Source organism: Epinephelus lanceolatus, chromosome 9 (genome assembly GCF_041903045.1).
Source record: "Epinephelus lanceolatus isolate andai-2023 chromosome 9, ASM4190304v1, whole genome shotgun sequence".
Taxonomy (NCBI): Eukaryota; Metazoa; Chordata; class Actinopteri; order Perciformes; family Serranidae; genus Epinephelus; species Epinephelus lanceolatus.
The window spans coordinates 40,368,346-40,381,714 of record NC_135742.1 but is presented as its reverse complement, the minus strand read 5'-3'; the positions used below and the strand labels follow the sequence as shown (position 1 = coordinate 40,381,714).

The 13,369-nt window shown below is 40.3% G+C and overlaps 1 protein-coding gene across 1 annotated transcript in view; it reads right to left on the bottom strand.

The window, feature by feature from the left end:
* The window catches only part of abca2 (ATP-binding cassette, sub-family A (ABC1), member 2), a 123,782-nt gene that overhangs the window by 19,803 nt on the left and 90,610 nt on the right, over positions 1-13,369 (bottom strand). The window contains exons 24-36 of the mRNA XM_033619700.2: positions 13,083-13,256; positions 12,464-12,660; positions 10,239-10,359; positions 9,737-10,027; positions 7,460-7,681; positions 5,314-5,416; positions 4,535-4,860; positions 3,868-4,081; positions 3,204-3,309; positions 3,006-3,117; positions 1,605-1,665; positions 1,136-1,310; positions 847-962 (exon numbers count right to left, since the gene is read on the bottom strand). Of these exons, the coding sequence (XP_033475591.1) occupies positions 847-962; positions 1,136-1,310; positions 1,605-1,665; positions 3,006-3,117; positions 3,204-3,309; positions 3,868-4,081; positions 4,535-4,860; positions 5,314-5,416; positions 7,460-7,681; positions 9,737-10,027; positions 10,239-10,359; positions 12,464-12,660; positions 13,083-13,256 (2,218 nt within the window). The remainder of the gene's footprint in view (positions 1-846; positions 963-1,135; positions 1,311-1,604; positions 1,666-3,005; positions 3,118-3,203; positions 3,310-3,867; positions 4,082-4,534; positions 4,861-5,313; positions 5,417-7,459; positions 7,682-9,736; positions 10,028-10,238; positions 10,360-12,463; positions 12,661-13,082; positions 13,257-13,369) is intronic.

Below are 13,369 nucleotides of genomic sequence, written 5' to 3'. Positions count from 1 at the left end.
GTGATTACTTGCCAAAGGAAGCACTACTACTACTATTTTGAAACTGTACAAGATTGAAATTAAAAAGTAATCTTGCTTAAAATATTAAAGAAATGTCTCATCTTTAACTTCATGCCTTTGGGAAATCAGTCCATCTCCTACTTACTTTACTACTCACATTAAACAAAAGTTTGACCAGGGGTGCCCAAACCTTTGCATGCCACTGTATCTCTCCAGTCGGACAGTTTTGGTTTAATTTTTCCAGGTCTGGAGAGATCTGTCTCAGATATTTCTGCCTACACCCCAGAACAGAACTTTGTTTTGTGCTGCTCACAGCCTTGAAAAATGACATTTAAGAAAAGTCAATAGCAGTTAAGTCTTTACAGAAACACCATCTCTGTTACTACAGATGAATCCAAGGGTAGATATACTATCTAAACCTTTATGTTGTTGTTTGTTCCCTTTTGTATGATGAACATATGAATAATGATAAAAATATAAAGAAAGTAGTTTGTTGATGCTGTTCACAGTGACTTCTGTTGATTATTGAGAGTGACAGCCACACTTTCTTCTGAGAAACAAACTGTTATTTTATTTATTATGTTATTTTTATGGCATTTTTTACTGCTAAGCACCACAAACTAATTCCACTCAGCTTATATTAATTTTGGTGAACTGACCCTTTAATAGAAGCTGTGAGAGTACTAAACCACACTCTGATCAGACCTTAACCCATAGAGAATGGCTATGACATTACATTCAATTCAACCAGGCTGTTCCGCATCAGAGCATCAGTATCAATATATTGCCTGATAAGTAAAATTGTGTGTGTGTGTGTGTGTGTGTGTGTGTAGTCAGATGTCTCACCCGTAGAGAAGAAAGAGGGAGAGGACAGCTGGGAAGTTAGTTGGGGAAGTGTAGGCCGGCAGGTCGAACACAAACAGAATAATAACACAGCATGTGGCGGGTACCAGGTAGTTCAGCTGAGGAGAGATGATGATGATGAAAGGAGAAAACATGTTCAGACCTGGACAAACACGGCGGTATTTCACCAACACTTCCACAGCCCTCTACTGACAGCATTTCTCTCTCTCTCTCTCTCTCTCTCTCTCACACACACACACACACACACACACACACACAGTATTCTCCTCACCATGTCCCATATGTAGTTAGCCAGCCAGTAGATGACAGGGTCACATCCGCTGACAAACTGCAGGTGTTTGGCCTTTGTGGATTTCTCTGCAACCAGGAAAACCACAAAGCTGGCTGGCACAAAGGACATGGCTACAATAATGAAGATGGCGATCACCACATCTGTCCCCTGGAGCCTGGAGATGGAGAGGAGAGGAGAGGAGAGGAGAGGAGAGGAGAGGAGAGGAGAGGACATGTAAACAGTCCAATAATAAATGTCCATGATAATTCCTGAATTTGTCCAAAATTACTTTATGATCTGTATCATTAAACAACCATGGAAATGGTCTAATCACCACAAACACTCATAAGTCTCTTCGTGGTGTCACTGTGTTTCCAGATTTCAGCTATTTACTAGTTGTACTGATAATGATGATGACCAAAACTACACAGCAAGCCCCACTAAGCATCAGTGCTGCTGAGCAACTTACAAGTAGTCCAGTGAGAGGCTGGCACTGGTTCGATTCATTGGGTGATTTGTCAGTGTGAAGCCTGCAAAACACATACACATAAACACAACAACCAAATTCATGTAGATGATAATTATCACAACCAGTAGCTGTCCTGAAATTACACAACTCTGTTAAAAGGGGATCTATTATGCTCTTTTCAGATTCATATTTGTATTTAAAGTCTCTAAATATGTTTACGCTTTTATGGTCAGAAGACACTTTTTTTTCCTCATAGTGTCTTTGCTAGGTCACCTGCATTTACCCTCTGTCTGAGATGCTCTGTTTAGTGCCTCTTTAAGCCCCCTTCCTGAAAAAGCCCAGTCTGCTCTGATTGGTCAGTGTTTCAGGGTCTTCCATATCTGTGCTCTCGGTGTCTCTGCGCCATCATTGCAGCTAGGGAATGACTGTATTGGCAACCAAGATTACATGTTCCCCTGACATTAGCTTGTAGCTACATGTAGCCGTGTGCTTGCAGCCAGGAAATGACTGTAACATAATATAGTGGCACTTTCAACTTAAAAAAAATCACCAATAAAAGCTGATTAACAAAAATCTTCATAATCGGAAATGTTCTAGCAAGAATACGACCCAAAATCAGGGAGAAATGAACAACATCGGCAACATAGATTACACTTCCCTGACATTAACATGCATCTACATGCAGCAGTGTACTTGCAGCTGGAGGGTGACTGTGTATAGCGGCACTTTCTACTGTAAAAATCACCATTAAAGCCACAACACAACACAACTAGACATGTTCCAGCTAAAACAGTATCCAAAATCGGGAAGAAATTAACAACATCAGCAACCAAGATTAAATATTTCCCGAACTTTAGCATGTAGCTATATGTAGCAGTGTACTTGCAGCTGGAAAGTGACTGTAACAGAGAATAGTGGCACTTTCAACTACAAAGAAACACCAATAAAAGCTGCTAAACAAAAATCTTCACAACCAGAAATGCTCCAGCAGGTTTATGATCTGAAATCGAGGAGAAATTAACAACATCAACAACCAAATTACTTTCCCCAGACTTTAGCATGTAGCTACATGTAGCAGTGTAGGCTTCATAATGTAAACATTTGCAGTAGCATTCCTGGGGCAGATGACCGAATTCCACAACAATCTCACATTATCTTGTCTCATAAATAAAGGAAAAAAAATGTTGGAAACAATGTTTTTAATCACAGGCATTACTTTTACATATGTTTACCTCATTATTTGAAATTAAAGCAATTTTTATTGTTAGCAACTGACACTGAAATGACAGAAAATGAGGAAAGGCTTAATAGGTCCCCTTTAACAACACTGTCAATTATTTGGCATTTTACTGGGGAGACACATTCATGTCTTTAAATTAAAATCAAATCTTATGTAATTACCATAGGCAGCAGGGTTGCCCTTGGATGCAGGCAGGTTGGCACGCAGGATGGCGTTGTTGAGGACGTTCAGATATGTTGGCATGCTGTGGTAACCTTTGTTGTTGTACAGAACCTGGACATAAGCAGTCACCCTATCAGTGGTTGTTTATACCCTTTATATTTGTGAACTTCTTGTCTAGTTCACAGTGCCCTTCTTACCTGAGCTGATCTGCGAACTGCTATCTTGCGAACCATTGGAGGTATCTTTCTCCCAAAGGATGCTGGGATTGATTTCTGGATGTTTCCCACCGTTAAACCACCGTATCTATTGAGAATGAAGTCAGAATACAAAATAAAAAAACAAAACTAAATAGTCACAAGGATAAAGATTTTAATGTTTTGCTCAGGTAACACAGTTTTGCATATCAACTACGTAACTATGTTATTAAGGCAAAATTAAGTTACAGTGCAGAGTGATCAAATAAGAGTCAAAGGAATAGGAACATTTTGGGGGAAAATATGCTTGTAAGTGGCATGTTTTTTTCTCTTTGCTACTTGTACAATCTTAAGGAAATGATCACTGCAGATACTGTTGAGTTTTTTGAATTTCTATTTCAATGACCTTTACTTTTAAAATGAAACAGTGCTTTTTAAGATATTGAGAGAAAAAAAAAACTTTTTGAATTATTAGATTTGTACACTGAAAATCTGTTGTGAAAACTGAGCCAGAGCAACTGTAAAGTACTGTAAAAACATGTCAGTATTTTTCAAGGTAGAGAGATGACAAAGTGTCATTTTGGTACAGAAAAATGATTCCAAAGCTTAGTTACTGTCTTTGCACCGATATTTGAAAAAATCTGAAATGCTCCCACAGCAGTCCTACCTGTGCAGGCGCAGTCTGTCTGACGTGAAGAGCAGATACTCAGAGACGTTCCGGCCTGTGATGTCCACCAGGATGTCACCTGTCACTACCTTCATGAGAGGGGGACGTCCTCCCACCCCACTGGGGCAGGAGAAGCCTGTCCCCTGCATGGAGCAGGTACAACGCACTGGCTCATGGATGGACAGAGGGAGGGTGGGAGGAGACGTCACGGGCTCTGAGCAAACATAGAAGAGGTGTCTTTCACCCTACCGAACTTTTTCCACATAACTTATCATATTATGAAAGCACTTGTAGATTTAATAACATTAATGACATCTCAGTTTCATTAAGTGTCCCAGTCAGGAGGCAATCTGTGGGTCTGAAAAATGAAGAAAATTAGAATAAAATAAAATAAATATATATTTTTTCTTGTCATTTTGTAACTACTTATTGGTGACCATGTTGTCCAGAGTGGTGGAGTTGGAAGTCAAGGTCTTAGTGTCATATTATTGTTTTTTCTTGTGTTTATTATTTGTATGTTTGTTATCAATTCCATAAAATGCGTTAACCAATTTCCAGAACTAGTCAGGATGATATATTTCAGTGTAAGAAATATTACAAGCTGCACTTAATTAAGCGGGCTGCACATATGAAGGCTGTCATCAGCAGCCTTATGACATGGACTCACCATGCACTGTAGTCGGAGGAGCGACTGTGAAGTTCCACAGTCCATCCTCAAAGCGAGGATCTGGGTCATCTGAAGGTGCCGGTGAAGGAGGTGGGGGTACAAAGTTGGAGAGTGGGACCCCCTGGGTGAAGGAGTCCAGACACATAGAGTCAAAGTAGCGGGCAGCCAGGGTCTTAGAGTTGTTGGCGCTGGGGTTCAGGGTCTGGGCTAGTTGGTCCAGGGTGCTGTTGAAGGGGGTTTTAAGGACGCAGGTAGCACCCACGCCCGAGGGTAGACGAAGGGTGTCGATGATCTTCCTTGGGCTGGCGTCTGGTGACAGCTTACTCCTGAGAGGGGAGACCAAAGATGCTATGATTATATTCTGCTCCGGTTATCGACATTCACAAAGAGATCTATTCCAAAATTTAGTTTGTCTATTTAACTCCTTGTTTTTTCGTTTGTTTGTTTTTTTATAATGGGTTTGACACATCGGGGCTTGAACACATTGTTAATGACACTATTATTACTCATATATAACATGTTAAACTAAGATGGTAAAGGTTATACTGGTTGTTATTATTGTCAGTGTGAGTATGTTAGCATGCTGACGTTATCATTTAGCTGACCATGCTGACAGCTATATCTTCTATCATCCTTAATTTAAAAGCTGTTAAATTAGGAGGTACTTAAAGCAGCATTTGTTGACATGTTGCAATGACTTTTCTCCAATAACTCCAACCAACTGTTTGAGTCCTTCAAACATGGCACGATCACTATGAATACAATAAATGCCATATTACCTGTACTGGGGTCTGTCTTCGTTGGCATAGGGGATGAAGTTTCCTCTCGGTTGGGTATAGTTATGATACTGAGATGGAGATAATATCAGGGGTGGTAAATCTCCTGTAAAACAAGACATGCAGAGTGTTCATCCACCTGTATGGGCCTCTTTAACTTATTTCAAAAGTAGCGCAAAGCATCAACATTTATTTGAGATTGACACTGACATACACTAGCAATCACCTAACATGTCTTTATGGCTAACAGCATGAACTGTGAGAAATAAACAGTTATGTGAATATTAAGCAAAAGCCCTGTGCATCAGAGAGGCTTAACAGTTTGCATTTTATGAAATGCTTTCATGTTTTTTAAAACGTTCCCAATTATTTCTTAAATGCTTTTATTTATAAAAGCTGCACTAATCAATTCACTTATATTAACAATGAATCAAATATAATGAATGTGTAATGTGAAAGACAGCACTCGAAGTTATAAACCCACCAAACATTAGCATTGTTTCAGTGTTTTTAAGCTCAGTTTTGGATTCAAATTTACATGTTTGGTTCAGTGTTAACATTATCAAAAATTGTTTTGTATTTGCTTCGGCTTGTGCAGAATAGGTTGGTTTTTTTTTTGTTTTTTTTTACATTTTTACTTAGCTTACATTTACTCAAGTTTTGTTTTGTACATAACAACAATATTGAGGTATTTCATTTTCTACTACTTTCTACCTCTATGTTTGTAAAATATGATTCAATGCACAAAATCAGCTTACAGACTAGTTTTAGTGCTTAAATGAGTCCTTAAAATCCTGCTGTTGAAAAAAAGTGACAACAGCAAATTAACTTGTTGAAACATGTTCTAAATCTAGTTTGTCACAATTCTAGTGTAGCAAAGTGTCTTATAATTTCTTGTTTTAGGCTGCAGCCATTCCTCCCTGGACTATTTTTTAACCCCCTGAGACCATAACTTTTGTTTGGTATGCCTTTTTAATTTCTCCTAGCTATTTGGGATTAGTAGGACCTGATGTATATAAAAAACTGAAACACTCTCAACAATAATAAAGTCCCATTGTCCTCAAACGACATGACAATAAAGTCCCAATGTCCTTAAACGAGATGATAATAAAGTCCCAATGTCTTCAAACAGCTACTTTATAATTAACAGCGTCTTTGTCACAGCCTCTGCTGCAGCCTCCTATCTCTCCTCACCAGGAGCTTTCCCCTTCCCTCTCTCTCTCTTTACCTCTGATTATAGTAGTGGAATCTGGTGTGCAGGAGTCAGACAGCAGTTGCTAACCATCTACAATCTACTCTGCTACAAATACTGGGCTCCATCTTCAGCACGCCACTAGGTTGTTGACTCAGCTTCACAGTCAAGCCTCTTTGTTAATTCTTGCCTGTTAATATGCTTGCTAATACCTGTATCCCTGTGCCGTCAGCATTCTCCTGATTTGACTTCTGCCTCCTGCTCCACTTCTGCTCAAGAATCACATCAGCTCTCCCCTGCACTGGACCCCCTGCTCACTTGGAAACCACCTGGGATCACATCTGCTCCATTCACCTCTGCTCTCCAGAACCCCTCTGCCAGCTCCCTCAGCCCAACCCCTGCTCCCCTTCCCTGACTCAGACTTTAGCCACCCATTACTTCTCTGCTCATTTATCTATAAATAAATTACCTCCTTGATCCTGCTCCAGTGTGTCTCTGTCTGCATTTGAGTTCACTAGACTAGTTCTTAAACAGTCTTAGCTTGTTGCTCTTGCTAAAATTGGTAAAGTTTGTATGGCATATCAAACTACAAACATTATGAATCATAACTACACAAGTTTAAACCATTGAAACTTTGCCACTTTTGTGTCAGGGTTGGCTGCAGACTGACTTGGCAGAGATGGCTGCCATCTTGTTTTTACATGGATTAGTGTATTGTGATCTTACTGCCACTAGATGGCACAAAGTGTCCATGAACAAGGATAACAGACCTCAATTAAGCAGAATGATCTTACTCCTCATGTGAAGACGTGGGGTCTCAGAGGGATATACAAGTTGATTTAAATCAAAACCAAAAATACCCGTACTGCAATTTTTTTTTTTTTTTTTTTTTGTAAAGTACATTTGTAGAACCCAAATGATATTTATACAATATACACCATATAAATAACATCTCACCAATCTCAGGCACAGATAAGGCCACAGTCATGGCCACACAGACGAAGAATGCAGGCAGGAGGATCTGAGAGAAGAGGCCCTTGGTGTTCCTCTTGGCACAGTGAAACCTCTTAACGATGAGGCCATGAAATTGACTGAGCTTTAACCACCAGCCCTCCAATTTAAAGCTGCCCTGCCCCTCTAGGACCTCTGGCTCTGGGGACGAGGGGTTCTCTGCATCCCCTGGGGGTGAAGGAGACAGCTGATGAATTTCACAAAATTGAAAAACTGAAAACTGAAATGTGTTGAAATGAACTGCAGTTGCACTGTATGTCTGCCTGTCTGGATAATTCTGCAGGCCTGACAAAACACATTTTGCAGTGCATTGCATACTGTATTTTGCTCATCACTGGAGTTATTTATTTTATTTAATTAAGAAAATTATTAAGAAAGTCTGAACATGATCTTTGCTACAACAGTGACCTGAGGACAAATAACACATACAACATCATAACAAGACAAGTCAGTCACGGAAAGCAGTCATCATACACACAGACACATTAATGAAAATATTCACAAAAGTTACAAATGACAACTTTTAAGCTCCTCAGATATACAACTTAATTTATCTTCAGTTTGTTTTGAGGTTCATTCTAGTAGTAAAGTACATGGTATTGTAAACCAGTTTCGCCCAGTTCAGGGTAAGGCTGGGCATTTTAAGTAATTCCCATATTCGAGTACTTTTATATAATTATTATTGAGTACTCAAGTAATTGCAAAAAGAAAAGAATCTGAAGTAAAAACAGTCTTAGAAATTAACGCCCAGGTGAAAATGCAGGTAGAGGTTAGAGTTGGCCTTCCTTTTCTGACTGTAGACATTAGCTATGATGTAAGTTTAGTTTAACGTTACAAAGCTTACACTGTGCATTCATATAGTTAATTTTGTCGAAATACTTCCAAACATCACTTTTATGTCTGGTCGGCATTCTGCCTGTAACGTTAAATCGTCTAATGGATGACTCAAAATGCTTAACGTTAACTGCAGCTGCACAGATCAGTCATTTATATCTCATCGATCTGTGCAGATGCTCAATAGATAGCAGTAACACCACTCAGTCCCTCCAGGATCTCGCGGCAAAAAAAACCTTGAATTTGCGGCCAATTTTGTCAAAAACTGCGCAAAAACATTGCAGCATTTTTATGTGTTTTTTTGCAGGAAATTGCGGCAAATGTTCAGACAGGACACAATGTCAAGCTCAGCTCACATCCCAGCTACATCAGCTGATCTCAAGCAGCCAAATCAACTGATGAAAGGGAGTCAGCTGACAGATCACATGATTCCTTTCCATGCAACCGATTGGCAAATATCATCCAGGGTGCCCTATTTAAACTGCTTTGGCCAGCCTAATGTTGCTGCTTCCTCTGCAAGCCGCTTTGCAACCTGTCTCCACCCCAGCTCCTCCTTCATGTTGTGTCTCACTTATCAATGTAATTTCTGTTTGTCACTGATGCTTGCATTTTTCTGTTCAGTGGGGGTCTTCGCTGCTGCCCACCCTTCCTTAGGCTTTCCATGTAGGCACATGGAACGGCAGGGAGGTTTGCTCTCTCTACCTCAGTATGCACATAGAAGGGCAGAGAGGTGTGCTCTATCTGGTTTAGGCTTTCTGCGTAGGCTTGGGGAAAGTAGAGTAGGCCCGAGAATAGAGCCATTCCGCCAAATATAATACTGCAAATGAAAATAAACTTTTCTTTGACTAAAGTGGCCCTAACTGAAATTACATATAAATTTGTTAGTATGTTGTTGTTGTAAGTATGTTTTTTTTTACACTTTGACTAAGGATGTTAAATACCTCTTGAGAATGAGAATGAGACTGCATGTCTTGAGTGATGATCACTGATCTGTTCATTTAACTTTTATAGAACTGTCTTAAGAAATGAATAGAATGGTCTGTGGGAGGGTAGTGGCAGCAGCATGAACTTACAGTGGAAATATACTGATATATTTGATGCTTTTTGTGTTATTTAACAAAAAACAGTTCTGTTCTGGTATAAGAATCTAATTTGAGTTTTTTGCTTATGTTCAAGCTCACGTTGCATGTGTGAATTTTGTGGGACAACTGTCTATCTAACCAGTTTCTACATATCTATTATATTCCTAAGTATGTATTATACTGTACTGTATTGATTAGATCGCTGGCACCCTTGGCTACTAGCTTCATTGCTGCTCTGGTGTTAGCTCAGTAATTAGGATGGAAAGTCAGTGTCTGACTCAGCACATCTGCCATCTTGTTGCCTTACCCCGCAGGCTGGCGGAGTCAGACTCTTGGCCGTTGTCAAAGAGCGGACAGTAATCTCCATAGAAGTCTGCATAGAGTCCCCCTTCATCCCCCCTCACTGAGCCGATGGATGAGGAGGATTTCAGGGAGGACTGGCTCTGGCTCAGCCTGGAGCACATCACCAGATTACTCAGCTCCACCTCTGGCTTCTCACTCTCCACTGAAGGTCCAGTCTCACCCTGTGGCCCCCACAGGCCTCCTGAACCCACTGAGGATTTCCCCACTGAGCTGCCCCCCGGGGAACCCTTCATGTCTGCCGAGGGATGGAGAGAGAGAGAGAAAGACATTATCAACTCAGCCTGGAGCCAGAGAATGAACTCAAAATATCCAAAGTCAGAGTTTTAATTCAGACAGTGCACATTTTGCAGGATTTTGTTAAGAACGTCATGGCTAATTTATAAAAGCTAAAAACTTTATGGAGGTTTTGAGCTTTTTGGACATACAGGCGGGGACTATGGTCTCACCAGCATCACTGTTCTCCAGAGACTGGTCCTCCTCAGACACTTTGAGGAAAACCTCCTCTAGGGTGGTGTCCATCACCCCGAAGCTGGTCAGAGACAGGCTGTCCAAACTCTGCTCTAAAGCCTGGAGACACACACAACAAGAGAATGTCAAATTACTGTACACTGTGTTAAAGAATATGCCAAGATTCCATTAACACTATAGGGCCCGGCTATATGGCCTGTACTTTCTATCATGATTAAATGTTACCTGTGCACAAGGTCCTCTTATTAATTCTTTGTACTGTACAATTTATAATAAATTCAGTGTGGGCAGGGTTCATTTACCATAGCGACAAAAAGTTATTCTGTTTAGTCCTGAGATTGTGTGTCTTGATGAGATTATCTGTCTAAATAAAAGTTAAATAAATAACTAGAATTGCTGCCTTGTGGTTGTATGCCTCTGCAAACTCATCAAGCTGCAGTTACAGTTTGTATCCATATTCGTGAAAACATGGATGCTTCACACACACCTTCACCCAGCAGCACAGAGGGTCTATACAATCAGCATGGATTCAAGATTAGTGTCACCAATTCAGTATCTGACCACATGTCTCCCCCTCTTTTCCTGTGATATGACATTGAGTAATGGCCAGAAAATTGTTTTTGCAGAACATTATGAAGTCATATTGTAGTTGACCTTTGACCTTTTGGATCCAAAGTGTCATCCCTTAATCATTTTATCTTAGTAGACATTTGTGTGACATTAGTGTAAAAATTCCTGAGTTTGGCCAAAAATATGTTTTCTGAGGACATGGCGATCTTGACCACCACATTCTAATCAGTTCATTCTTGAGTCCAAGTCAACGTTTGTGCTGAGAATCTGAGAAAATTCCCTCAAAGTGTTCTTGAGATATCCTGTTCATGTGAATGGGATGGATGCAAGGTCATGGTGACCTTGACCTTAAACCTTTCACCACTAAAATCTTGTCAGTTCTTTGTTGAGTTCAAGTGGACATTTGTGCCAAATATGGAAAAAAAAATATCCTAAAGGTGTTCTTGAGATATCGCATTCACAAAAATTAGACAGAAAGGGTCACAGTGACCTTAACATTTCACCTATGACCACCAAAATGTAATCAGTTCATCGATAACTCCAAGTGGACTTTTGTGGCAATTTGTAGAAACTCCCTCTAGGCATTCTTGACCACAGCTATTGTCAGCGCAGAGGCTTAAAATATCCCCATACTGCCATGCTTCACCAACACAATGCTGCAGTTCCACAAACATCCCAATTTATTTACACCCTTTATTTCAACATTCCACAAAAACAGCAGATGGTACTCTATGCTGGTTAGCCAGGGCTCAAGACACCAATGGTGTCCTGTCATCCTGGTGGCAATAGAAAATGTGTTTGGGACTCCCAGAAATCTTCTCCTGGATGCCTCCAGGACAAAAGAGATTTTTGTATGTATGTATCAATATTGCTTAGCAAATGACAAACTGAATCTAGCAAGTACAGCAGAACCCATCTTCATGTTGTTACCGCTGAGAGCGAATTAGCTGTTAGTTGTTATCAGCCTCTGGGCAGCAGAGTTCCATGATGTGTTCAGCTGACTGAGCGAACAGCTAACCAAGCTAAACACAGCAGGACAGACAGTTTCTGGTCAGAGGATCATGAAGCGTATGACAGTGAACTGCAGTTTAATGTGACAATACAATAAATTTACAGTAAATAAATGTAATAAAATACTTCAGCTGAGTACAGTTTGGAGGTAACGCTAAATGCACTAAACACAATATGTACAATAAGAAACTGCAGTTAACTCAGATTTTATTATTAGTATTTCAAAACCATACCTGTATCTTTTCATGAATTTTTTTTTGTATAGGGAGTGCAAAATAAATATAATAATTTATTTTCTCAACATTTTAATGGTATTTTATTATGCCACTACCAACTGCAGATGATAATAACAAAGTAAATAAATAATAGACTGTGAACTAAGAGAGAATAAACCATATGTATACAAAGATAATGTCATTCTGTTAATGTCTTTTCATTTATTGAAGCTTGCCTTTTCTGTGGGCTACTGTTTTTACATTAGTTTACATTTGGACCCTCAAAAATGTACTGGCCACCACATTTAGGGGACTGGGTCTTGTGGGGCCGGCGCTTATAAACATTTGTGTCTATTGCTGGGGAGGTAGAGCTGTACACCTCAAGGAGGTTTTCAAGTGTCTGGTACCTGGAACAGTCTCTCGAAGCAGCCCTTCTTGACAGCCTCGGAGGGTAGGACGTAGGACAGCTCAGTGTTGGAGTCGGACACCAGCAGGCAGGATGCCACAAACTGCCGAATAAACTGGGTGACCCGAGCTTCTGAGCAAGGTGACAGAGAGGAGGATGGAGACAGAGACGAAGGAGGCTGCAGCTGGCTACCCTGGCCTGAAGGACGAAAGGGAAAGCACAAAACATGATGGATGGAAGAATGGAGCAGGGGAGGACAGGATAGTTACAGGGAAGCAGATAAGGATAATTATTCATACTTTTTTAGCGGTATGTTAATGTGCCATTTTTTTCCTCAAAAACAATTACAATGCAAAATACACACTCAGTCTTCTCATTGTCAAATCTCTTGTCATTCCTAGTGAAAATGTGTAGAGACTCTGCCAAAAGCCTGTAAATAACAGGAGTAAAACCTGTCAAAAAAAACACCTATGGTAGGAAAGGTTCAAGCATCCTGTCCTTTATATTTTCTATTATCAATTTGACCGTAAACCTGTCGATGATTTCCAGTGCGACATCTAACAGGTGGGAGAACTGAAAAGGAGAGCAATTTAGAAGTCATACAGAGAAACCTCACATACCTCTGCCTTCACTCTGCTTTTTGACCAGTGTCAGTTTGTATCCGTCTCCATAGGTGCTCTTCAGGAAGAGTGGTGAGCCACAGCACTTGAGTTTCCCATGTGAGATGATGGCAATGCGGTCTCCCAGAAGGTCTGCTTCATCCATATGGTGGGTGGATAGCAGAATTGTACGGCCTGGGGAAAAGGTACAACACACACTTAAACACACATCTAGCAGCTGGTTTGCATTGCAAGTATAAGAAATCAAAAAGGACAGGATCCACAACAATAACGTGAAAAATTAATAT